The sequence below is a fragment of the Mustela lutreola genome, chromosome 3, assembly GCF_030435805.1.
Source record: "Mustela lutreola isolate mMusLut2 chromosome 3, mMusLut2.pri, whole genome shotgun sequence".
NCBI classification, from domain to species: domain Eukaryota; kingdom Metazoa; phylum Chordata; class Mammalia; order Carnivora; family Mustelidae; genus Mustela; species Mustela lutreola.
The window spans coordinates 170,455,916-170,481,693 of NC_081292.1; the positions used below are offsets into that span (position 1 = coordinate 170,455,916).

General features: G+C 52.0%; 2 protein-coding genes across 17 annotated transcripts in view; one reads left to right on the forward strand and one right to left on the reverse strand.

Annotated features, from left to right (window-relative positions):
* Positions 1-15,568, forward strand: part of USP40 (ubiquitin specific peptidase 40) — a 76,552-nt gene extending 60,984 nt beyond the window's left edge. For 7 of the 11 annotated variants that reach the window (XM_059167666.1, XM_059167667.1, XM_059167665.1 and 4 more), the window contains 8 exons: positions 1,556-1,649; positions 3,611-3,705; positions 4,888-5,006; positions 7,991-8,056; positions 9,813-10,023; positions 10,156-10,251; positions 12,479-12,570; positions 13,949-15,568. In XM_059167666.1, the coding sequence (XP_059023649.1) occupies positions 1,556-1,649; positions 3,611-3,705; positions 4,888-5,006; positions 7,991-8,056; positions 9,813-10,023; positions 10,156-10,251; positions 12,479-12,570; positions 13,949-14,060 (885 nt within the window). In that variant the 3' untranslated portion in view covers positions 14,061-15,568. Of the gene's footprint in view, positions 1-1,555; positions 1,650-3,610; positions 3,706-3,798; positions 3,838-4,887; positions 5,007-7,990; positions 8,057-9,812; positions 10,024-10,155; positions 10,252-12,478; positions 12,571-13,948 lie in introns of those variants that run through there. The other 4 variants (XM_059167673.1, XR_009351974.1, XM_059167670.1 and 1 more) reach the window with 4 other exon arrangements.
* Positions 15,569-22,592: 7,024 nt separating this feature from the next.
* The window catches only part of DGKD (diacylglycerol kinase delta), a 113,398-nt gene continuing 110,212 nt past the window's right edge, over positions 22,593-25,778 (reverse strand). For 5 of the 6 annotated variants that reach the window (XM_059167675.1, XM_059167674.1, XM_059167678.1 and 2 more), the window contains 3 exons: positions 25,450-25,567; positions 24,165-24,295; positions 22,593-22,927 (listed from right to left, as the gene is read on the reverse strand). In XM_059167675.1, the coding sequence (XP_059023658.1) occupies positions 22,838-22,927; positions 24,165-24,295; positions 25,450-25,567 (339 nt within the window). In that variant the 3' untranslated portion in view covers positions 22,593-22,837. The remainder of the gene's footprint in view (positions 22,928-24,164; positions 24,296-25,449; positions 25,568-25,778) is intronic. The other variant, XM_059167676.1, reaches the window with a different exon arrangement.

The window sequence follows — 25,778 nt, forward strand, 5'->3', positions numbered from 1 at the left end:
GGATTGCTGCTACCTAAGACCGTTCTTTATTAGGTTCTTCTTAAGGTGGACACATGTAAAGATGGAAGTTAAGAAATGACCCCAGATTCCAGCACTTAGATAACCACTGGCTTATGATTAGGAAATTCAAAAGATGTGGCAGGCTATAAAATGAAAAGAGCTTTTCCCATTTTTTTTTCTCTCCAGAAAGAGTCACAATTAACTTACTTTCCCTTGCATATCCTTCCCAGAAAACAGTTCTGCCTGTTCGTGTGCAGAATGTAAATATGTGCGTCTCCCTTTTAAAGTTCACCCGAAGGGAATCGTATTCTATACCTTGTTTGACAAACATCTTTGTTTATTTTTATTCACTTCCTATATCTCGAGTATCTCCTCATACCCGCACACACACGGACGTTTCTGCATCACTTCGTGATTTATATTTTATTCCATGATCTTTAAAGTTAACTTTTTAGTTGGTAATATTCATAATACAAGATTTGAAGTGTTTGAAAGCCTCGGCCAGGAAAAGTAAGTATCCCTCAGCCACTCAGGTCCTCCCTCTGTAAGCAGCCCATTTCCACTGGATCCTTTCAGAAGTCTGTACTTGGTAATGCACACTTTGTGTGTGTGTGTGTGTGTGTGTGTGTGTGTGTGTACACAGCACATGTGTTTGCACATGTGCATTTTTTTTCTTACACAGAAGATTATTTGCTAGACAACCTACTTTGTACCTCGCTTTTTTCATTAATATTTTATGTCCATGTGTATGTTGTGTTCGTACACATCCAGCTGTTTCCCTCTGTTCGGTGGCTGTGGAATACTCCATTGTATGTAGGTACCATAATTTATTCAGCCAGTGTCTTCAAGGATTTAGGTGGCTTCCAGTCTTGATACAAATAATACCCAAAATATCATATATATGCCATTTGGCGTGTATGTATCTCTAGGATAAGTTCTAGAGCTGAAATCAGTTTGTCAAAAGTCCCGGCCTCCCCTAATGTAACTGGTCTAGAGGGACCTGGAAGCTGGTTCATGGTTTTTACTACTGGAAATGGTGTGTATCTATTGGGGGGGGAGCGGCTAGTAGATCAGGTTTATTTCATGAAGTTTCTTTACAGGAATCCAACTTGCAGCAATAGGTTCTTGCTTCTTTAGAAAGTTCCTGTAGGAATTTTAATGACTGAAAACTACTTCTAAGTGGAGCATCGTGCTGGGGGTGGTGCCCTTAGCAGGCCTGAAAATACTCATATCGTTTGTTCTGTCCAGTGCTTTGGTATTCGTTTAGACTTTTCTTTGATTGTGGTAAGATCCTACAAGTAAGTGTATTTACAAAGATGCTTCTAAGCAAAGAACACTGAGTCCCCATCGTCCCAAAGACTAATTTTTATGATCTGAAACTTTTGATTGTAAAAACAATTAACAGGTATAGTATATGGCAGTTAATATACCCCAAAAGGAAAAATAATAAACTCAGGAACATTTGTTGTTCTCAAGATACTTCTCTGTGTGTGTGGAAGTAGAAACATAGTTAATCCGTGTACCTCACCGCGGTTGGCAATGCTCCATTCTTCAGGGTTTCCTGAGGGTTCCCGTTTGGTGGTACCAGCCTGGGGGGCCCACGGGTCACTGGAAGAGTCCGGTCCGGATGAACAGCACCCCTTCCCCAGGTAGGGTCTGCAGACCTGCTTCCACCCACGGTGAGAACAGAACTGTAGCCACCAGCATGTCCTCCCGAGAGTACAGTGACTGCTTCTGCTCTGGGAGGCAGATGGAGTTTGTATCTTAAATGTAAGGTCGACAAATCAAAACCTATTCATTCCGTAGAAGAACTCCATCCTGTTTTTATCCAGTGCTCTGCAGCCTGTCAAGTGCTGTGTCTTACTGTCTTTATTATTCTGGCAGCACGTTAGAATTTGTCCACAACATCTTGCGAGATCCTCCCGCGGCGTACCCTCCCCCACCCCCCCATCCCAGACTCGGGTACTGAGCCTGATAGTAGACGCGGGTCCCTCACGGGGGCTGTGCACAGTCCACACCCCGCCCCTGCTTCTTTCCACTGCCACACCCCAGGGGCAGCTGCCGGGGTGCTTCGCCTCGTCTCTGACTTCTGAGGAGACACACAGGATTCAAACATGCTGTTTTATTCTTAGTTGCTTCTCCACAGACAGAATTCCACACACACATCAGGATGAACAAGAAGTCACTAGCAGTGAGTCTCAATTGCCGTTTGTAATTTTACAGATTTGTGCTTCATTATAAAGAAAACACAGGGTGCCCGGGTGGCTCAGTCAGTTAAGTGTCTGCCTTTAGCTCAGGTCATAGTCTCAGGGTCCTGGGATCGAGTCCCGCATCAGGCTCCCTGCTCAGTGGGGAGCCTGCTTCTCCCTCTCTCTCTTTCTCTCTCTGCCTGCCATTCCCCCTGCTTGTGCTCGCTCACGCTCTCTAATAAATAAAATCTTTTTAAAAAAAATTAATTTCCTTTGTAACTAAAGAGAATATGGTAGGACCAATTCTTTATGTTTTTTCTGTTTATTAGGTCTTACTTATTTAGCCTTCTTTAGTGCCTTGGAGTATTACACACTTAATATTTCTTTTTACCTTTTAAGCCTCAGTACTGAAATCAACGTAAGTGAGTCACATTTTTATCTCCTTACTGCGAAGTTAGGGTTATATGTATAGAGCAATAAAATACTTCATACTGAATTACCTATGAAATCAGTATTAAGTTTTTTTGTTTGGGTTACATTAGATAGGTACTAACTCTAAAAATGTTTTGGTAATAGAATAGTTACATATAGAACTGGATACAACCTTAAAAAGCTGTGTCTTTCTCCATAAAAGTAAAGGAAACAGTTCATTTTTTGATAGTCCTTCTAGATCACAATATCTGGGAAATATTTTTTCATTCCTGAGTTGCCTAAAAGTATCTTCCTAGTGGTGCCAGCTCATGGTGTCCTTAAGACAAAAGAACGACGCAGGAAGAGGGTCTTTCGTTTGACCTACTTAATCAGACTTCTTAGTGTGTATTAGCAATGTGCCCAGCAATCAACAGAGCAAATATGAGTGAAGTTATTCCAAATTTTAAATTTAGTTACCACCATTGATATATAGAACTTCAGATAAGAGAACATTTTGTTTTCACCTTCTTAAAAATACATGTAGAAAGTCCTTTTTACTGTCAAAGATCTTTTAGTCAATAAACCTCTCGTGGCCGTTCACTGTGTGGCAGCCACCCGGGCACTGGACAGACAAAGAGGATAGACAGCCTGCCCTCACTGGAGAATGACGTTCTTTGGGGGAGACAGATTAGGAATACTCCACATCCTACCAGCAAAGGCCTCTCTGAGGAAGGAGCACATGTAGAGAAGAAGAATGTAGGCAGACAGCACAAATGTGAAATTCCTCGAGCCCATTGCAGTGAGAACACCAGGACATGGTGCCCATGGCATGGTCCTGCCGGCTGACGCCCCAGGCATGGCTTCCTCCCCTCCAAAGTCACCAGGGACCCGTTTCTCGAAGGGAGCTGGTACTAAAGCTATCAGCGATACCAAAACATGGTGTGTGTTTCAGAAATAGGAAGTAGACGCAGTCCAGGCTCCCTTCTGACGTCTGGCTCTGTCCTCTGTAGATGCTCCCGGCGACCCGCACGGGGAGGTTTCCCTCCGCTTCCTGGGGGACCTGGAGATCTCCGAAGACACCACTGTGGCAGAGCTCAAGGCCCAGGTCAGGCTTCTTCCTGTGGCGCGGGAGTGGTGGCTCGGCTTCTTCCAGTGAGATATTAATACCTTCTTCTATTTCCTTTTCCCTCACTTACAGTCTTTCTGATAGGGCATGTGTTGTAGGCCACGTTCAGTGGTAAGTACCCAGCAGGCACTCGTGCGCTCGGCTCACACGGCCCTGGTGTGTGTTTCTGCCACTCGCCCTGTGGCTGTCATGTGTCCCCACTCGGACGGGCATGCTGTGCGCTTTCATTTGAATTTCTCCTCAGTGACTTGCGGCTTATGTTCATTTTGGTTTCTTAGGGAAACATGTGTTGGATCATCTGTGAAGCATTCACTTTACCCCTTTATTTACATTGTTCTTGTATCATTGTGGTCCTTGTGTTAAATGTCTGTTACAACATGTGTCCTAGAATGTCTAACTAGATACTGCATCCTTTTCTTACACACTCACACTCTGTAGACAGAGTGTTGGGTCCGGACGGAAAGGCTGGGCTGAGCACAGCACAGAACGCTTTGGAAATTCCTGCTGTTGTCAGGCCCACAAACGCGAGTACCTGCCGTCCGTCCTGGATTTTCCTGTGTGCGTGCGGCATCTGAAATAACCTTCCTCTTACTGCCATGAGAACATTTCTTTTTCTCAAAAGAAATACAGAGTTGCTGTTTTTAGATAAAAATTGAGTACTGGCTGTTTTATATATTACGGTCTCAATCTATAAATAGCTGTCAGCCTGCTAAATGAGTACAGAAGTTTAGGCCTAGCAGCTGCATCCAAAGATTCTGGAACATTCCACTGACAGCCAACCTTGAAGAACTATATTGGCACTGAAGACAGCAGAAGGTGAACCCCTGGCTTTCATTAGAGCTTTGGCGAGTTATACTCACATTGAAATGAATTTCTAAGTTTCACTTCCTGAAATATTTAAAAGGAGCTTTTGGCTCATTGGAAAATTCGCTCATCCCTCAAGCTGGCTTCCTGCAAGAGGAAGACAGAAGTGACTGGATGGATTTCATTTTAGAGATACTCTGTGTTTTGTTTTTTGTTTTTTTTTTTAAATAGGGTTTATCCTTCCTCGAGGCACTCTTCCCTCAGATGTCACTGTGTAGTGTCTGTGTCTTCCTAAAGCAATGTATCTGTTTGAAGCACTTTTTCAAACCATTGGAGAAATATCTGTTTTCTTTCTAGGCCATGACCTTGTCCCCCTCCTCGGAGTTGGTCATCCCCTCCCCAGCCTTCCTCAGAGCCTGGACCATGGAAGGCCAGCGCCCCAGCAGGCTTTTACGTGCCAACCAGCAGCAGCTCAAGTAGGTTCCTCAGCGGAATCGCCGTCTTCCCTCGCCGCCGCCATGAGGGCCGGGGGGCTTGGGGGGTCAGGCAGCCTGCTGGCAGCTGGGTGACACTTTCCATCGACACTCTGGGGCTTTACTTTTCCATATTAGGCATAAATGTAGCTCCCTGTGTGTTTACTGTGCTTCAGGTACCATGAACAGAATATTGAGTTTTTCAGGCTTTGTTGGGATATCACTGATACATGGCGCTGCGTACGTTGAAAATGATTGTCGCCCTGGCGTTAGCCAACCCTGCATGTGTCACATAATTAGCATTTCTTTTTCGTCGTAAGAACATTCAGGATCTACTCTCTAAAGAACTTTCCAGTCTGTGTTACAGTGAACTGTAAGCACGGTGCTGGACATGAGAGGCTCTGAACTTACGGATCTTGAACTGGAAGTTGGGCATCTCTGACCAACATCTCTTCCCCCTCCGCCCCTTGCAGCCCTTAGAGACGGCCATGTACAGTTCCTATGCTTTTGGCCTTTTTAGAATCCGCATGTATGTGATACCACACTTAACTGTCCCACTTAACTTCACTATTAGCCTAATGCCCTCAAGGTCATCCTTGTTGTCACAAGTAACAGGATGTCCTCCTGATACTCTGTTGCATACACGTGTACCCCACCTCCCTGCCCGTCCATCCTTCCATTGACGGACACTTGGGTCGTTTCCATATCTTGGCGGCTGTGAACGTGGGAGCGAGGATAGCACTTCCGAGATTGTTTTCATTTCGTTCGGATACAAGCCCAGAAGTGCCAGATCATATGGGTTGTTCTATTTTTAATTTTTTGAGGAACCTCCAAAAAATTGGCTTTACCAGTTCACATTCCCACCGGCAGAGCACAAGGGTTCCCGATTCCTCCACATCCCCCGCCAACACTGTCCTCGCCTTTTTGGTGCTAGCCGTTGTGACGAGTGGGAGGACGTCTCTCCCTGTGCTTGTGAGTCGCACTTCTTTGAGGATGAGTGACGGTCAGCACCTTTTCATGTACTGGGGGCCATCTGTAGATCTTCTGGAGAAAAATGTCAGTTCCTCTGCCCATTTTTTTAATAGTATTTACAGGTTTGTTTGTTTTTTTAATTCTTGAGCTGTGTGGGTTATTAACCCTCTATGACATACATGATTTGCTAATTTCTTCACCCATTTCCTAGGTCACATTTTCATTTTGTTGATGGTTTCCTTTGCTGTGCAAAAGCTTTTTAATTTGATGCAGTCCCTCTTGCTTATTTTTGCTTTTCTTGTCTTTTTCTTTGGTTTCAAATGAAAAAATCATTGCCAGGGCCAGTGTGAAGGAGCTTACCCTGTGTTTTCTTCTAAGAGTTTTGTGGCTTGGCCCTTACAGTCTAGTCTTTTAATCCGTTTAAGTCGATTTTAGGATATGACGTGAGATAGCCGTCCAGCCGCGGTCTGTCACACGTGGCTGACCAGTTATCCAGCACCATCTGCTGGAGAAACCAAGACTGTCCTTTCCCTGTTCTGTGCTCTTGGCTCCTTTGTTGTAAATTCATTGGCCGTATGTGCATGGGGTTATTTCTGAGCTCTCTGTTCTTTTCCACTGATCTTTGTGTCTGATTTTATGCCAGTGCCATACTGTTTTGATTTCTGCAGTCTGAAATCAAGAAAGATGATTGTTCTCCAGCTTTGTTCTACTTTCTCAAGATTGCTTCAGATCTTTGGGATCTCTTGTGGTTCCATACAAACTTTCAGATTGGTTTCCTATTTCAGTGGAAAATGCCATTGGAATTTTGATAGAGATTGCATTGAATCTGCAGATCACTCTGGATAATGGGGACATTTTAGCAACATTCCAGTTTAGCAGCATGGCATATCTTTCCATTTCCGTATGTCTTTAGTGTCGTTCATCAATGTTCTACAGCATATAGATCTTTCACTTCCTGGGTTAAATTTATTTCTGCATATTTTATTCTTTTTGATGCTCTTATAAATGGAACTGTTTTCTTGTCTTTCTGATAGTTCACTATTAGTGTATAAAATGCTAAGTGGTTCTCATATCTTGACTTTGTATCCTGCAACTTCACTGAATTTATTTAGTTCTTTGGTGTTCAGGGTTTTCTACATGGAATAGCATGGCATCTGTAAGTAGAGGCAGCTGTACTTTACCCTTTCTGATTTTACGCCTTTTCTTTCTTTTCCTTGTCTAATGGCTCTGGGCAAGACTTCCAGTGGAGCGTCGGGTCAGAGTGGCGCCAGCGGGCACCTTCTCCCCGCGGCGGAGACAGGCGTGCGGACGCGCAGCCGTCGGTGGATGAGTTGCCAGCGGTTCTCGTGTCTGGCCTTTACTATGTCCGGTTAGGTTTCTTCTACCGGTTTGTCAAGTGAGGTTGTCATGAAAGAATGTAGAATTTTGTCAAATGCTTTTCCTTCATCTGTTGAGATGATGACTTCACTTGACTGTATCACATTGGTTGATTTGCAGACACTGAACCACCCTTGTGTCCCTGGAACAAATCCCACTTGATCGAGGTGGAGGAGTTGGGATTTGGTTTGCGGATATTTTGTTGAGCATTTTTACATCTGTATTCAGCCAGGGTATTGGTCTGTAACTTTTTCTTGTCTGGTTTTGGTATCAGGGTAGCGCTGGCCTTGTAATAGCTCTTTAGCTTTCTGGAAGAGCTGGGGAAGAATGTTTGTTAGAATTCACCAGTGAAGCCATCTGGTCCTGTACTTTCCTTTGTTCAAGGTGTTTTATTACTTACTTAGTTCTCTTACTGTAACTGCTCTGTTCAGATTTTCTCTTTGCGACTCAGCACATGCCAAGGTCTGTCCATCTCCCCCAGCTTGTCGGCATCTACTCATTCATTGTCATCTCTCAGATTTTGAATGTTCTTATTCACTGTAACTTTTGCTTAAAAAGAAAGCTTCGTGTTTTTCCCCAAAAGATCTAAAAAATTAAGTATGTCACTCACTGTTATTTTGTTTCATTTCTTTTATCAGGGAATACAAACTGGGAAGGAAAACTGAGATCTGCTTAGAGCCCCTTGAGAAAGAAGAAAATTTGGGGTAAGTCATCCAATTCTGTGTGCTTGACTTGTCCTGGTGGGTAATTTCTTGAAAACCTTAATAGTGTGCTCAATAGTAAAGGGTTTTTCCCCACTGCTTGAGCAGCCTGGCAATTTAAACCAGACTGTCTTCTACAAATGCGTTTGTGTTTCTGGTGTCTGGAACTGGGAACTCGTCTTCCCATGAAAACAGTGAGTCACAAATGCATGTTGACTCCATAGTGATCTCTGAGAGCGAACAGGATGCTCCTTCCCAGCCCTCATCCATGCCCTGGGACAGTCTTTTGTCAGCACCTGTCACCACCCCCTTCCCCTCCTTCATCACCTTCACACCCTGACTTAGGAGACCCTCATGGGGGACTTGGCTCCCACCACTGTGATGTGAGCTTTGCGGTTACTGCTCTACCCCCAGTACCCACAACCATGCCTGTGTCAGAGCCAATGATTAATTATTGACTAAAGAAATACCCCAGTGGGGTCTGTAATCAAACCTTCCTATTTCTTTTATCACGATAAGAAAATCTTTTTTAAGACCTTCTGTCGGCATCACTGAAGGGTGAGGTGGTTCTGCGTGATGTGACGAATGCCGTTCCCGCTGCTGGATAGTAGCGGGGACTCTGCTTCTGCATGTCTCACCTTCACTTAGCCCCATGGCTTTTATGAACGTGCATTCTCACTGCCAACCGTATTGACCAAGAGTAGTGTCCTGGAGGGGGATTTCTGGGTCAAACTGGTATGAACATCTTAAACTTCTTAAAACCATTCAGTTCCTTTCCAGGTAAGTCCTTCCCATGCACGTTCGCACGGGCAGTGCCCATGAGTAGCGCTCCCTGCCCCCTCACACCAGCACTGGATATTTTCTTCATTTAAGTGTTTGCTAAATTGATCAGTGAGAAGTGGTTGTCTTGTCTCATTTGCTTCAGTGCTCTGATCGGTAGCAAAAGCGGGCATTTTTCTCAAAGGCTTATCATTTGTAAGCCATTTGTGTTTTGGAGTGTGTGAATTCATGTTATTTTGCATGTTTCTGTAAAGGGGTCTTAGGAAAAAGTCTAATCTGTGAAGCCTTCTGAAATAACAACACTGACCCACGGTCACGTTTGTCGTAAGCAGTGAAGACCTGCTTGGGGCGCCCCCATCCTTGCGCAGCCTCCGGAGCGCTCTCCTCTCCCTCTCTCCCCTTCTTGGGAAGCCTCTGCCACCCCGGCCCGGCCAGGCCTGCTCTCTCCCCAGGCCCACGCCTCCGGTGGTTCCTTTCTTCTTTTGGTAAAAGCCCCCCTATAACCAAAATAGAACTGAAACCCAGCATGTAAAATCACACGCGGTGTGCCCAGCCTAGACACACATACATGCTTTCCCGTCTCCCTCCCCACCTTCCAGCCAGAGCCTCCTGTCCTGTGAGCTGCTAAGCCCTCACTCACCCCTTGCTGCCCTCCCCGCGCTGAGCTAACGGAGCTTTGTCCTGCCAACTTCTGGTTCCGAAATCCGCCTCTTCTGGGGCACAGCTGCGGCCCTCATTGTGGGCTCCTTCCCTGCCGCCTCCCAGGAGACGCCACCGCGTGGGGGCCCACGATGGGAGCTTCCCCCAGCTCAGGCAGCGTCAGAGTGAAAGGAAAGCAAAGCAGAGAAGAGGGTTAGAGGGCTTGAGGAAAGAAGATCTGTCCTTCTGAAAACCAGAGGGTCAAGGAAAAGCTTTGCCCATCACTGCCCCTGCCCCATGGTTCCTGCGACCTTGTCCTTCCGCTCCTCTTCTGCTGCAGCCCCCATGACGTGGTGCTGAGGACGCAGATGCGCCTCCCTGGCGAGAGGGCCTACACTCCCTGCGTGGACCTGGTGTGGGACACCGCCCGCGGCTGGACGGCCAGCTCCCTGCGGCAGCGGGTCGCCTACTTCTGCTCTCTGCCCGTGGAGAAAATTGAAATTGCCAAGTACTTCCCGGAAAAGTTTGAGTGGCTTCCGATATCGAGCTGGGTAAAGTTGCAGGCTTTCTCGGGAGACTGGGCCTTCCTGGTGTAGTGAATAGGTTAACTGCCGTTTCTCACAGACGGGGAATTTGGTAAGAATGTGAATTTTCTTTATTCAAGATGCTTGCTTTTTCTGTAGAACCAGCAACTTACCAAGAGGAAAAAGAAGAAAAAGCAAGATAATTTGCAGGGGGCACCTTATTATTTGAAAGATGGAGACACGATTGGTATTAAGGCAAGTTATTTAACAGCAAATTTACCATTTAAGTAAAACACCAGGATCGGTGACTTTTTTAAAATTTTATTTATTTATTTGACAGACAGAGATCTCAAGTAGGCAGAGAAGGAGGGGGGAAGCAGGCTCCCCGCTGAGCAGAGAGCCTGATGCAGGGCTTGATCTCAGGACCCTGAGATCATGACCCGAGCCGAAGGCAGAGGTTTAACCCACTCAGGCACCCAGGCTCCCCTATCAGTGCCTTGAGAGAGAAGTTGTATCAAATCTTCAAGGCTCAAATAGTGCCTTTTCCCTACATTGTTTCAGAGAACAGAAATAAGAGGGCAAGCCAGACCAACCACTCCTTTCGTGAGGCCAGTAGAACCTCAGTATCACAATCTTAATCTTGGGTTGGCCTTGCATGAAAATGCTTTTGCGGAAGTTTTAACATGAAGTGCGTTGTTGTAGGTTTGGGGTCGGTCCCAGCATCAGGGAAAGACGTTTCCTTCCATGCCTAGTTTGCTCTGAGTCCTTTTGTTTTCCATCCTGCGCGAGCATCGGCATATTAAATTCCCACTGTTTCTGCACCTGTGTAATTAGGTCCCTGGCTTCCCGTCTTTAATCTGGTGTCTGTTACAAAAGGGGACAGAGCCATCCTCACCTACTGTGGACAAACCTCCTTTGTCACATAGTAATATTTTTATATTAAGAATTAATAACTTTAATCCTTAAGAATTAATTTACTGATATTAACTTAAGGATTGAGTTGCTAATCGATACTTTCACATCAAGGAATAAGCATTCCCGTAAGCCCCGCTTCGTCCACCGTTGTGCCTTCTCCCCTCCGAAGAGAAGTGAACACACACTGAGGGAGAGATAAGGGGGATTCTGAAAGGAAGGCCTAAAGCCATCCTTCCTAGACTGTTCTTCTGCAGAGACCGCAGGGAGTGCTGCGGGCGTGGCACCCACATCCGTCAGCCGGGCAGCCTTGGCACGTGCAGGGAGGGGACGTGCAGAGGGTTCCCTGAGACACTAGCTGTAATAGCATCGACTGGAAAGAAGAGTGACCCCAGGAAGGGGACAGAGAAAATGAAGAAAGTATGGATGTGGTGGCACGGAAGCCAGCGGTTGACATCGATACATCAGAGCTCCATGTGTCAGCGCAGAGACAGCGCCCATCATTTAATGCTGAAACGAAGTCACAGGGTCACTTCCAGGGACTGGAAAACCCCGTGCAATGCTAAGGGTCACAGAGGGTCATGCCCCCAGGTAGTGCTCAAGTCCAGGCGAGGCCCGGTGCAGCAGTGCCCCCCTCCAGGGGTGGTGGAGGACCAGCGGCTGATTCAGATACATGCGTCCCAAGCACCGTGTACTGGGACAGAGAGGTCCCCGCGTCTGCTCCGTTTTTCTCACCTGAGAGCTGCGCGTGGATGCAGCAGGATGCTCCCACGGTCGCTCGGTGACTAAGACAGTACATTCGTATTCCAGTAGCTGTAGTGTGCTGTGCTTTCTAAGAACTGTGAAACACTACAAAGTATGAAAAGGCACAGCAGTAGCGAGACAGACACCCAGGTCCTCAGAGCGGCGCAGGTGTATGGCCCCGGGGGTCCAGACGCGCCAGGTACGGGACTTCCTCATCGCCAGATGGCGCCCACTCCTGCTGTTGGCCTGGGAGTTTGATGGCGCTGGAGCGGGTTACCTCTGCCAGATGCACCCGAGGGAGGCGGTCAGGAGCCAGGAAGCCGAAACACACTGGGACGGCCAAGCCCCGGAGTCCTTCCTAGAGCGCTGCTCGCTGAGGCCAGCCTGGGGGTGGCCAGTGTTCCTGGGGAAGGACGTTGGTATAGGAAACTGACCGCAGCCCCTCAGGAGACCATGGGCAGCCTGTGTCTGCGGAGGCTGGGAGTTAGCAGACCGGGCAGACGGGGCAGCTGTGGAGATATGTGGGGGGACGTGGTGACAGGATTTCTAGAAGAGCAGCTGTACTAGCGGGCAGGAGTGCACGTGATCCAACAGGCATGTCCCTGTGCCAGGTCTCCATGGAGCCTTGGTGGCCAGAGGCAGAGGTCTGAGGGCTGGCACAAGAGTCCCCGTGCCAGCTCTTCATGCCATTTGCTGAGCTAGTCCCCAGCCCTGGGATGCTTGGTGTCCGCTATTTAGGTGAATTCGGATGGCCATATGTTGAAGTCTTTTTTACGTACACCTTAAGTGTCTGAAAACATTGTTCATTAATTATTTTGAAATGCAGAATCTCCTGGTTGAGGATGACGAAGATTTCAGTACAGTCAGAGATGACCTGGGAAAGGAAACACAGAAGCAGCTCGCTCTGGGAAAGAAAAGGTACCATCCCGGCCCTCATGCCCGCAGCACCTTCCCCTGGCGGCCCCCAGACGTCGGCGCTCCTGGGTGGAGTGCCCTTGATGGGGCTTGGAGCGCTGCTTTCCAGACTGCACTGGAAAGACATGCAGCCTGGGGGCTTCTTGTCTGCTGCCCAGACCTATTCTTTACATCACCCCCTAACCGGGCTTTCTGGGAACCTAGGCAGAACACAGGGTGAAGCACCCCCCAACCCCGGTCTCAGGAGCTCGCCCTGCTGGTCCGCTTCCTCCCTGCTACCTTCTCAGCCCCTCGCCCTTCTCCATCATCTGAACGAATGAGCACTCGAGATCACTCGTGCTTCAGCCACTCTCTCCTCTGTCTGCCCTCGTCCAGCCAGGGGTCCTCCACAGGCCACTGCCCTGCTCAGCACATGGACCCTGCACCCCCCTCCTCGTGCTCCATCCTTCTGTTCCCTCCTTCCTTTTCGGCACATAGCCCAGCTGTCTCTCCCCTGGCCGTGGGCCACAGAACACCTCCCAGAATCTGCCAGAACATTCTACCTCTGTCAGTCCTTTGAACTGGACTAGTCACGTGTCTGGACCTGGCTCTCACCCCTATATCCACGTGACCCCATGCCAGCCACTCCAGGCGTGCCCCTGTCCTCCTTACCTGCTCCCCGCCTCCGGTCTCCTGAAATCTTGGTCCTCAGTCAGCTTCTGATGCGGGGACAGGGGTCCTTCTTGCTGGTGTAGTGCAGCGACCTGACCCAGCCCCTCCTTGCCTCCGCACATTCTCGGCTGCCTCAGTGTCCAGTGGGGCCGGAGAAAAGCACACACAGGAACGGGCCGAGGGGGAGGGAATGTCCCCCGGGCAAGCACAGCTGTACTGATGCGTGGGGCTGGACGTTCCAGATGTGCGCCTCTGTGAATGCTACATTTCGATTCAAAAGGTTCAGGGCACCTGAGTGGCTCAGTCGAGCATCGGACTCTTGGTTTTGGCTTGGGTTATAGTGTCAGGGTCAGGAAATCGAGCCCCATGTTGGGCTCTGCACTCAGCGGAGAGTCTGCCAGAGATTCTGTCTCCGTCCCTGTCCCATCCTCGCGCTCTATCTCTCAAGGTAAAGGTGTATCTTGCTGTGGACATTTTGACCCAGCGGACTGGGAACGTCTGACTCCCTATGTGGACAGGGCGTGGGCACCCACTCTCCTGTCACAGGGTGGAAGGGGGCTGCATGAATTGAGGTCCTCCAGCTGAACAGTCTGGGAATACCTGCCAGAGGTCCACACGCACATTGCTGGGGCCTGTTCTAACTTGAGGGGAGTCAATCCACATCCCTCAACCTGGTGAGGCCTCCGGTGTCCATGGCTGAGTCAGTGACAGCCTCTTGTGTCTCCTGCAGCCAAGAAGCCCTTCGTGTGCCAAGCAGTGACCTTTTCTCCGGTGCCAAGATACCCAGCCGGCCCCGCGCACCAGAAGCTTCTCTTTCCATCCATGTCGGGAGTTTCCCATAGCACGGGCTGCCACCAGCGTCCCTGGGGGCTCCTCATTCCTGCAGCGCCTCGCCAGGTGGGGCGGTTTTCTGCCTTCTGCAGACAGACGGTCCAAATCCTCCACCTCGTTACAAGCAGAGGGATGTCCTGCCTTGGGCCAGGTGAGTGCACCTTACATGTGGCCGTGCTGCACTGCACACCTGTGCCGGGGGATGACCCAGACCCAGCAGTGTCCTCCAGCAGCCAGTGACATGCTGTCCTCACGCTGCACCTGACTCTAGCCACCATTCATAGAAGAAAACTCCCCGGTTTTGCATGAACCACAGGCATGGATACGACGGCACGTTGCCAGCCTTGGACCGACCTGCCGTTGGAAGTCTGCACGGTCCGCCTTCCCCGCCTTATTCCACTGTTCACGTGAGGGTGTCGGCCCCTGAGCTGACAAAGGATCGGACAGCTCCGCTCACACGATGGCTTGGCTCAGGCTACCCAGCCGGTGGCTGTTTTCTGGTCCCCACGGCCCACGTGCCCCCTGCTGTCTGAGTTAAAACAGATTCTGAAGCCTCGGCTTGCTTTCCAGCCAAAGGAAAGAGGAGGCCTCAGGCGTAGCTGTGCCGGGGGCAGGGATCCGAACCTTCTCGCTGCCAGAGCCTCTCTGGGGCTGCAAGCCTGCTTGGGGCACACGAGCCCGGGGGTGCTGAGGCGGCAGCGCAGAGTGGCCTCAGCACAGGGGACAGAACGTAAAACCTAGACTGAACTCTTCATGAAGTACGGCTCATGAAAGACTTCGTCAGCATTTATGACGGACCCGCCTCTGGTACGGACCAGCTGATGGGACACGGGCACACAGGGAGGCCTCACGCCCTCAGACTGCGGCTGGGTTGGAAGCGGGGTTCCTGGGAAGGGAACAAACTTCACTTTCTTACCTCAGATGAGGCTTCGTGGCGGCTCTTGCTGTGCAGGCCTGTCACGCTCGCTGCCTGCCAGCGTGGAGATGGTGCTCACATGCTAGGAGACGGAAGGCAGCCGTGGACCAGTGTTCCAGCCGTGCCACCAGCTTAGGGAACCGAGGTTAACGGTGTCTCACGTGGTTTCCACAGAGCGCATCCCCAGGCCCAAACCAGACATGAGGGGCTAGAGCTGGAAGCCGGGCCCTCGGGGAAGCTACTCTGTTCCTGCTGCTCTGACGCAAGCTCCTTGGTCTGCCCTTGTTTTAAGGTGATCAAATATTAAAGAAATAACCGAAAAACTTTGCTTTGGGGAAACCAGGGGGCCTCACCAGACAGTCCTCCTGGCCGCACAGGTGGCTGTGCCTTCACGTGCGAGCCTCGGGCTGCTGTCTGCCCACTGGCCTGGCCGCTCCCTCCCGTTAGGGGAAGTGGGGCTCCATGGAGAGCTGTAAGATTCTGTTAAACTTTGTTTGGGTTGCAGTCTCCCCGTTTCTGTTGTGCACCAACTATTCCATGTTCCCCTCGGCATTTTTCCCCCAAGCGCACTTCAGATGCTCAATAAACGTTTATATTTAGAAATACGGTGTTGGTACTGGTTCAGAAAGAAGTATGTTTGCATTTTAAATAAATCCCAACTCAAGGGGGATACTATCTCGGAAGAAATTAGAAGTGATCTGTTTTCTTTCCCTTCTAGGGAAAGGGAAGCGGCAAGGGTAGTTCATGACAGAAAAACTTTCTTCCCCTAGGACATTTTTCTGGCCAAAAAAAAAGTGGGGGGTGCACCAGAATTTCCTGATGATTACCAAATCATGGCTTTATAGATGCCTTTCTCTCTGGAAGGCACTTAGCTGGGAAGGACCACAGCGGACACTCCCTCCCCTGCCTGTCCTGCTCCTCTGGGTCTTTGCCCCAGGACACACCCACCCAAAGCCCAGTCAGTAAAAGAAACACCAGTGGGTATATTTGCTCACCTCCCGAGGCACCACAAAGCAAGGACAGCCGTACACAGAAGAGGGTTGTGGCCTCCCTGCAGTCTCCCCATTTCTCTCTGTCCCTCTGCACCCCTGCAGCACAGCCACTCACCGCAGTCACCCTGTGTCCCTCGCTGCAGAGGGTCATGGCCTGGACCCTTCACTTCCAGGTGACTGAACCCAATGTGGGCAACACAAGCGCCCAGAAGCAGAGCAGAATGCAGGCCCCAGGGTGGGGGAGGGTGCAGCAGGTGGTCTCCTGGAGGGAGCACGTTGGCCCGAGGTCCTGAGCCCCAGCTGCCCAGCATCTGCTGGGATCCTCCCATTCTCCTGTTTCTACCCACCATAACACCAGCAGCTGTTCCGCCTACACCCTGACCACACCTGTGTCCCTCTTTTGGCACCCCCTGCCCCTGCCAGGGGAGGCAACTCACACGCAGTCCATGTCCCCAGCTCGGGTCTGAGGTCTCTGGGCCACATTACTCTGGGTCAGGTCCAGCGGACAGCCACCCTCACAGTTCAGCAACTGGTGCCTGAGAGACCAGGGTGAATCAGACCCAGAATCTGTGTACAAAGGGGGTGAGGAGGGCCACAGCAGAACCTCTTCTGGAAAATGAGGGCACAAATGCAGCAGTGAGGACCCACACAGTTAGACAGAGATCCCCAAGCTCCTGGTCCTGCCCCAGAGGCGAACCCTCACTTAACCCTCTGGTCGCCCTCCTGTTCTCCAGAGGATCGATGTCCAGTGTCCCAGCATGGACACTGAGAGGGCAGCACTCCCTGGACACATGTCCTCCTGCACGTCCTGGAGGCCTGGGATGGATGACCCTGGGGGCTGAGTGACCGGCCAGCGTGGGACTTGGCGACATGCTTCCTGGGAGTGCTCAGGAAGCTCACGGTTGATCTGCTTCCATCAACAGCGTGAGTGACAAAGCCTTTAACTCCGAGCCAGCCAGCTTTCTTCTTGTTTTGCAAACCTGTTTTGCTTTAGTGGTTTGGAAACCATGAATGGACTGTGCCCAGTATGCTTCCAACTTGTACAGAGCTGGGCTGGCGGGATTGGAGCTGCCATCCCTGGTGTGAGCAGCTCCTCTGTTCGGGCCAACACTGATGCTCTCAGACCCCGGCTTCGGAGAGGCCTCCATGCACCACAAACACCTGCCCCATGTGTACACCTGTCTGCCAAGTTTTCTTTGTACCAGTTCACCCATCTCCTTGGGGTTTGGGCCCCTTTGGCCTCACACCTGCGTAATAGGTATAACTCATGTCTCTGTATGCTTTCACTCTTGCTTCCCAAGTACAAAATCTTTACAGAAGGACTACGACAGGGATAGGTTCAACCTGGAGACAAAACGAGACACGTGTAATTCTCATATAAGAGAAGGCTGCTGGGCAGGAGCAGAGAGGGGGCCAGGAACTCTGGGGAGACCATGGAGATGTCCAAGAGTGGGCTGCCACCCTCAACATGTGTTTCCATGCTCGGCGCCATCCCGTGGCCCAGGCTGGCTGCTGGAGCGCCATCCATCATGCCCACCCTCCAGGCCAACTGCAGGAGGAAAAAGAAAGGCTTAAAAGAAACTTTCTGGAAATCTCAATTAATACTCACATTTCTTTGGCCAACACTTGGTCACATTACTAAGTGACCTCACAGGAGATGCGACTGCCGAGGAGAAAGGAGAATGTTGAGCACAACACACGACCCAGATGATGTGGGGATCTGTTAGTGGTGCAAGAGATAGAAAACTGACATTTATCGGCATCAAGCAGCGGCTTCCACAGATGGCAGGGAGTCAGAGCTTCTAACATTCACAACCAGATTATGCAACAGGGGGCCAGGACTCGGGGAAGTGGAGGCCTTGGGCAAAAACCTGTAGGTTTTTGCCCAAAAAATTTGGTAGTCAAGACCGATCAGTTTTTAGTAACAGCATTTTTAGAAATCAAAATTAATGCAGAAAAATCCATGATGAACAAAATATTAAAATGTTAAACCCAGGATCAGTACAAGTTAGTCCTGCAAGCCTAGGGCACCTGGGTGGCTTAGCCGGTTAGGCGTCTGATTCTTGATTTCAGCTCGGGTCATGATCTCATGGTCATGAGATGGATCCCTGCATCAGGCTCCGCATTGGGCATGAAGCTTGCTTGAGGTTCTTGCTCCCTCCCCCTCTGCCCCACCCACCTACCCCCTCATGTGCACTCTTCAAAAAAAAAAAAAAAGCCATGCATGCCTAGATACTATCTTTAGCAAAAAGCCGAAGTCCTCCTTGCATCCTGCACGCATGTCCACAAGAGCAGCACTGCCAGCACTCACCCTTGGCAGGGGAAGAGAAGCTAGGCTGGGGTCAGGAGAAGAAACACCAAGAATCAAAGCTCCCCATTTCATGAAGTACCGTGGGACAAAGAGAGACGGAAGGAGAAGGATCCAGTGTCCAGATGAGTCCCAGTTTTCTCTGTAGCCCCCGTGCCCCCAGGCTTCATTTCCCCGGCCACCCTCGGCCACCCTCGGCCAGTGGGGCAGTGCAAACAGTCAGCCGGGAGCACAAACGTTCAGCCGGGAGCCAGCAGAGTAGCCCCACAGCCTGTGGCAGAGGCTGGAATTCGGGAGGTGGAGGCCACCCCCCCACAGGAGGCACCGCCAGGAACGCTGCCTGGGTGGGGCCAGGACAGTCCCTGAGTCACAGACGTCAGCTTCCAGGAGCAAGGAAAGCCTCTCAGACAGCAGGTAAGGGCCACTCTGGCAGACGGAACACTGCTGACCAGAGAACAGCTTGAGGCTCTGTCAAGGGACAGCTTGAGGCTCTGGGGTACCCTTCCGGTCCCCTCAGGGATACATGCCTCTCTCCTGCAAAACACCTGGAAACCCCCTAAAGGAGGAAGGCGGGCAAGGTGTGTGTTGACTGAGGGACCTTCTCCCCGAAGGAGACCGGAAAGCAAAGGGGCCCCAGAGCAAGAGACAACTGGAGGTGAGCGATGAGCCAGTGTGTGTGCGGCCCCTGCTCGCGTACAGCAGCCGGGCATGGTGGGGCGCGGGGGGCGAGGAGGGTGGTTTGTCTTTCCAACCACCTTTGTCCAGGTGGGCTCGGGAAGCCTCACACTCCCCCAACCCCAGCAGGAAGGTGACCACCACAGCCACCTTGGCCACGACAGCCCGACCCCCAAGGGACATGAGGAGGGGCTGCAGTCTGAGTCGCGGAAACACACCTGCCCTTGACTGCTCTGGGAACAAAGAATAAACCAGTCTGAGCCAACACAGGTCAAGCAGCTTGGCCTTCCCTCACTTCGGGAGGCTTCTGTCACTGGATCGGATGAAGGTAAACTATGTAGAGCACCTGGGTTTCCTTGGAGGATGACATCTAACAGGAAGCGGCATGAATTTAGAAAGACTGCTCCCCTTGCTGCACACACTGCCTTGGCCAGTCTGGCCATTGCATTACACCTGCACCCTCCCCCTCGTCCCCTCTGGGCTGGCATCTGGCCTCCACCCACTCTGCCCCACATGGTCTCCTGCTGGCTCCCTGACTGCTTTGTGACACAGTGGAGCCCAGCCCCATGCAGTGCGCCTCCCCGGTGAGAGTGGCCAGCAGCTAGCAGGGCCCACAGCAGCCCTCCCGAGACCCACCTCCCAGGCGTGCAGGGTCCCCCATCCCCACCCCTGCCAAACCGAACGGAGCTGGGCTTCTGGGCCAACAGACTAGGATAGTTTGGACCCAATTTTCTCACCTGTCATGTGGGCTGAGCTCAGTGTCAGGGCTGGGACAGAGGATAGCACCTAAGATCTCATGTACCCACCTGCCCCGTGACTCCCACCTTTGCCACATGCTAGCTGTGTAATGTGCCACAAGCTGAGAACCTCTTTGAGTCCGTTCCTCATCTGTAAGAGGCAGGATTGTTAGAAGAAATAAAGGAGTTAGTATGTGCAGACCACTCAGGCCAGCGTCTGGATAAAATATTCCATGCGTTAGCCTAACTGATCACGCATGACCAGTCATCAGCAGCACGGTCCCGTTCCTTTCATCCGGGTTTGTGTGCGGCTCTAGACAATGAGGCATGAGGGGCGGTCAGCAAAAGCAGGTCTTCTGAAAATGTTCCTTTCATCTTCAAGACCCAGAAGAGACCACCACCTGCTCACGTACACTTTACCCTGGACTTGGGTCACTTTTTGGGCATGATGCTTGAAGTGGTGGCAGCCATCTTATAACCATGAGGCTAATCCTGGATAGCCACACGGGAGGAGGGAGCACACCACAGGACACCGGGGCCCCCCGAAGAGCGAGGAGGGAGGGAGAGCTATCGGAGAGGGAACCAGTGTATTCAAAGCCCACGCAGCCCTTTTGAACCCTGTCAGCCTCATTTTCAATTCTGTGATCCCAGTCACCATGCCTCACCCCAGAGAACTGAGAGATGACAGCATGACCTTGAGCTTGGAGAGGCTGCTGCCTTGGGATAAAGGTACTAGGAGCTAAACAGAGAGGTGGGAGAGGCGGTCTGTGGTTTTATAGGAAAGATTTAGGAGGATCAGAATATTTGCTTCCATCACATGCCCTCAGTAGGCTGGTCCAGGCTGCCCATGATGGAGTTTGACCCTCAGCCCGACCTCCTTGCTGAGTTTTTAATTCAAAAGACCCAAGAACTCACTCATTTAAAAAACTCAACTCATTTAAAAAACACTCTTTGTGTTTTCTAAAAAACACAATGACTTTCCATTTTGTTCTTTAGCCACACCAATTCACCTTATTTTTAGAGTAGCTAAAAAACAATCCTGAATCCAGTTTGGAAAGACTTGAGCAAGTAATGTTTTATGTCAAAGCACAGGAAATGACAACAAGAAAATCTGTCAATGGAAGATTTTATTTATACACAGAACAACCTATTTACAACCCCAGATCGGGTATGTACACAGCAATACAGGAGGCATTTGCTTCCACGGCGGGCACTGTATAAATTAAGATCATAAATATGAGGGGTAAGCCCCACCCGAGGGCACAAAACCTCTTCTCCAAGACTCCCCAGGACTGACCCTTCCTCCCTCCATGCTGACAGGATTGGGGTCCCAGCGGGACCGCGCTCAGCCACAGCAGGAACATCGGGGCCTGGCGGAGAAGCGGGCCACGGAGGGCGACGTGGCCCCCACAGCAACGCAGCGCGATCCCCACATCGGCGCACTTCCACGCGACAAGCACATTGACTCCACTCACCTCTAACTTACTAGAATCAGAAAAATGGTTTCTATGTAAACAGTGTGTTTTCATCACTGACAACACATTAATTTTAAACACCATGCTTGACCCAACCCTCAGGCTTCCCCGAGAGAGGGCCGGGAGGGCCTGGGGTGGCCTGCAGTTTCAGACCCATCCGCAGCTGCCACTCCCCCATTTGCCATGGGCGTGCTTGTCCCCGGTCCCTACCAGAGGGGACAGCGCAGACACTGTGCTGGCACCGCGGGCTCAGGTCCCCTCAGTCTCCTTTCTCAGCCTGTTCTACCTGGAAAACCAGTGATTCCTGGTGGCCAGATGACTCCTCTCTGCCTTCCACGTCCCAAACGGCCATCTGCTGGCACTGGACCTTAGGGTGGGGAAGGCCACAGACAGCTGCCCGGCCTACCTCCAAAGGCGCAGCAGAGCACCCTGCGGAGCACAGGCCTATTCACCCCAAACCCAATGCTGCCACTCTACTCTCGGGGACAGGAGCTGGCTGGGCACCCGGAAGGTCACCAGCAGGAGCACCCCCAAACCGGAGGTATGGGCCAGGTTGGCTCACGGAGGGGCCCACCAGGCACACCAATAAAGGGGAGGCACAGGGGCCTGCAAAGCGAGTGCCAAGTAGAGGCTGTTTGTTGGTGAGCTCCCCATGGTCCCCTCAAGGATGACCAGACAGCACCTGCAGCCCAGTCCCCTCACATGGACGAGGGGTAAAGCGAGCTCCAGGAGATGGGGTGGCATGCCCCTTTGGAGCATGGAGCCCTAGCTGGCAGCCAGACACTGTCCCCTACCCGGGCCCACAAGGGCTGGGGACGCAGGCTAGAGTGGCATGAGACAGAGCCGTCCACATGGTCAAACTGTCGGGACGCTGGCCTGGGACGAAGCCTGGTCTCCCCCAGGATAGGGAGAGACATCTTCCCAGCGCCCAGGAAGCGCTCTCTCCGCACACCACCATGCTTATACAAATATGTCCTCTGTGGAGAGACAAGAGAGGCTACGGCGTCTCGGGATAGACATCCCATGTCCCATACCAGCAGCTCAAGAGAGGGCACCAACCAGGACAAGGGACCAAAAGCAATGGGGAAGGGATCTGGCAGCCCAAGATCACAGCCACCCATTTACTTGGCTTTAGGAGGGACGAGTTGCCTCCTCTCCAGGTCTAGTGACAACAGACGGGACTGGCAATGCAATCCTGCCACACTCAAGTGATAAGAGGCAGATCTTTGTGAAAGACCTCATCCATAAATGGGACATCAGCCGTGGGTGGCCTGGCAAGGGTGCTGTCAAGACCTGGGTGGCTGGTGGGCACAGAAAGAACTTTCCAGTGCAGGAGGCTGCCAGCTGGGTCAGTTTCTGCACACCTGGGAGATGCCACACGGTGTGCGATGATGAGGCTCACCGTGAGGAACCCACAGGACAATCCCGGGCAGCCCCAGGGCCCAGGTCACAGGTCAGCAAGAGCAGAGGGGAGGTGGTGGTCCGCCCCACATAACGCCGGGTGGGACAAGGTGCTGTTTCAAGGTAGCTATGTTGGTGTGTTCGAGACCCCGGAGCAGTCACAGAACGGGCGTCTGCAAGGCTTCCTGTCTGGAGCAAAGGGAGTAGCACCATGAGAAGGAGCAGGCGCTGCGCCTGGCCTTAGTCGTGGGGGGTGCGGGGGACGCAGGCCGACAGGGCCAGGGCTAGGCCTCGGTGGCAGGAGTGCTCCGGCTCAGCTCCTTGATGCCACACAGGATCCTCTTCATGTGGCCCACCTTGGTCACACCGAGGTCCTGCAACGAGAGGACAGCACCCTGATGCCAGGAAGGGGGCTTGGCCCCCGCGGGCCTTCTACCTGGCTTTCTGAACGCAAGCGAAGGAGAAAAAAATGAAGACAGTGACACCAGATAGAGATGGCCCACGCGTGAAGAGTCGTGCAGATGCCCGCCACAGCCCCTCCCACAAGCCTCAGTCCCTGCTGCCGTGCAGGACAGACCCAGGACACTGGCCTGGCGGCAGGGATACAGTGACTCAACAAAGCTGCCGTCCAAGACGTCCCCAGGGGTGGGTCACCCACTCAGGACATGGCTCCAGGAGCCCTGGGCTCAGGTTGGCCCACGCGAACCCCAGCACGAGCAGCCTGCCTCCGACGGCTGCACCCGCAGACCCCACACACCTCCCACACTCAGGACCCCTAGTAGCCTGTGTCCAGCGAGTCTGTCGGTCCCAGTTTTCCAACAGCTTCTGTTCGAGCCTCTGTGTCACATATTGGGAATTCTTACAATATTTCAGACATTTTTGCTACTACATTTGTTGTGGTCATTGGTGACCACTGATCAGGACTCACTGAAAGTTCCAATAACAGTAGTTTTTAGCAACGAGTTTTTTCACTAAGACAGGCACACTTTTGAGACGTAACACTGCTGCACACCTGACAGATTGCATGTTCTACACGTGACTGTCCTGTGCACCTGGAAACCAAACAGTTCAGACTCGTTCCTTCACAGCATCTCTGTGGGGTGCCTGCGCGTCAGCTCCAAAGGGAGAGGGACCCCCACGTGCTGGGGGCCACTGTCACACAGGGCTCTTCAGCTGACTCCTTAGCATAGAGCTGCGTCCCCTGACAGACTTTATTTCTATGTGGGCTCCACCCCCAAGGTGGGGCTTAAGCCCATAACCCTGAGACCAAAAGTCACATGCTCTACTCACAGCCAGCCAGGTGCCCGCCCTCGACAGGATTTTTAATGTTAAAATAGTTCACTTGTCCAATTAGATTAAGAAAAGCAAAGATCTCCATCATGTCCGCTTTGGCTTTGTCTGGCTATGGGAGGTGGCGACATCACTGCCGGGGGGCAGAGGTGCTCTGCTGGCCACCGTCGCGCATCACCCCGAGACACGAGACACGAGACACGCACAAGAGAACCATGAGGAGAGCCCTGATGCTGGGGCGTGGCCAGGTCAGAGAGAGGGGACAGAGAAGGGAGTGCAGGGAAGCCCAGGGCGGGTTCCCAGGAGACAATGTGGAAGTACCTTGAGGTCCCTCCGCTCCAGGTGCAGGAGCTCAGAGCCCCGGATGTCGTGCCGCGTGAAGATGTCCTTATACTCACAGAGACTGAGGTGCTCCAGCCAGGCAGCAACCTCCTCTGTCCCCCAGAGGTGAACTGTCGGAGACGGAAAAGCACGAATGCAGTGAGTGCCCAGAGCCCAGCGCGAGGCAGGTGGCAGCCGGCACCTGAGACATCCCAGCAGCAGGCATCCCAAGATGCCCCAGAAGCCAGCACCCAGACAAGATGCCTCAGCAGTAGGTACCCCAGACACCCCAGCAGCTGGCACCCACATGCCCCCAACAGCTGGCACCCAAGACACCCAGCAGCCAGGCCCTGAGATGCCCCCAGCAGCTGGCTCCCGAGACCTCCAGCAGCAGGGACCCCACACACACCCCCAGCAGCCGGCACCCACCGCCCAGCCACAGGCACCGCCCCAGAGCCTCGCAAAAAGCAGCAGGGAGCCACCCGCTCTCCAAGGGAAGGAGCTGCAGTCTGTTCCTGCCAGGTTGGCCATCAGCCTGGTCATTTCCCCCATGTCCCAGGAGGGACCAGACACCCCCAAAGAGGTAAATGCCAATGTGACTGTGCCGCTGAGGCCAGCCTGCGCTCGTCTCTGGAGGGTCCCATCACTTCTGGTCCACAGCAGGAAGGGAAACAGGCAGAGATTCATGTAGCCAGAGCCACCGTCATTAAAAGAAACCCAACTGCTGGACAAACATGCGAAGAAGAAAAATCAAAGGCACAAATCCAAACTCGGGGCTTCTCGGCACCTGAGAGCACTGGAAACAGCCATGCTAAGAGCCCCAGTTTACGGACTCCCCCAAAAATGTCCTCGAGTGCCATTTTCTATTGACCTCCCCAGCTGCAAGCGCCACTGGCCCAGGCTCCAGCATGGGGCCTGGACTCATGAGTTGTCGGCCGGGGACCAGCAGCCCCTCACAAGAGGAGGGCCCAGTGGGCCCTGCACAAGACTGAAGTGTGAGCTCTGTGTCTCTGAGTGTCCTATCACCTCTAGTGTCCCCCTCCCCCCTTGCACCCCCTAATCCAGGGCAGGCACGCAGTGTGGTGTCAGTCACCGGAGTCCGCCCAGGGAGTGACCCCGGGCAGGAGTGACAACACAGGGGCAGCTCCCTAGACAAACACCGCGGCAATAAGGGTCGTGATCAGGGACCACGGGGAAGAACCAAAAGGCTGCAGAAAAAAGCAGAGACCACAATGGCCCCCACAGCCGGCATGGACAGCCAGAAGAACAGCAGGAGGGCGGGTACCCGGGGCTCCCAGGCTACTGCGAGCTTCTCTGTTCTTGCTGTTTTTCTCTTTCTTAAACTTCGTCACCAGGCGGAACTTGCCACTGCGGCTGCGTTTGGAAAGCTCCAGCATCACATTCTGTGGGGGAAGCAAGAGGCAGGGAGAGTCAGAGGCTGAAGCAGCCAGGCAGGAGGCACACGTTGGGCAGGGGGGCTCAGTCCCCACCGTACCACTGTCCCCCTTGGTTTCTAGGCTCACAGACTTACCTGTAACGCCTCTTAAAGGTGGTTTCACAGTGATCACACAGTGTCTAATACCACATTTGATTTCCTAATTTTATAACGTGTGT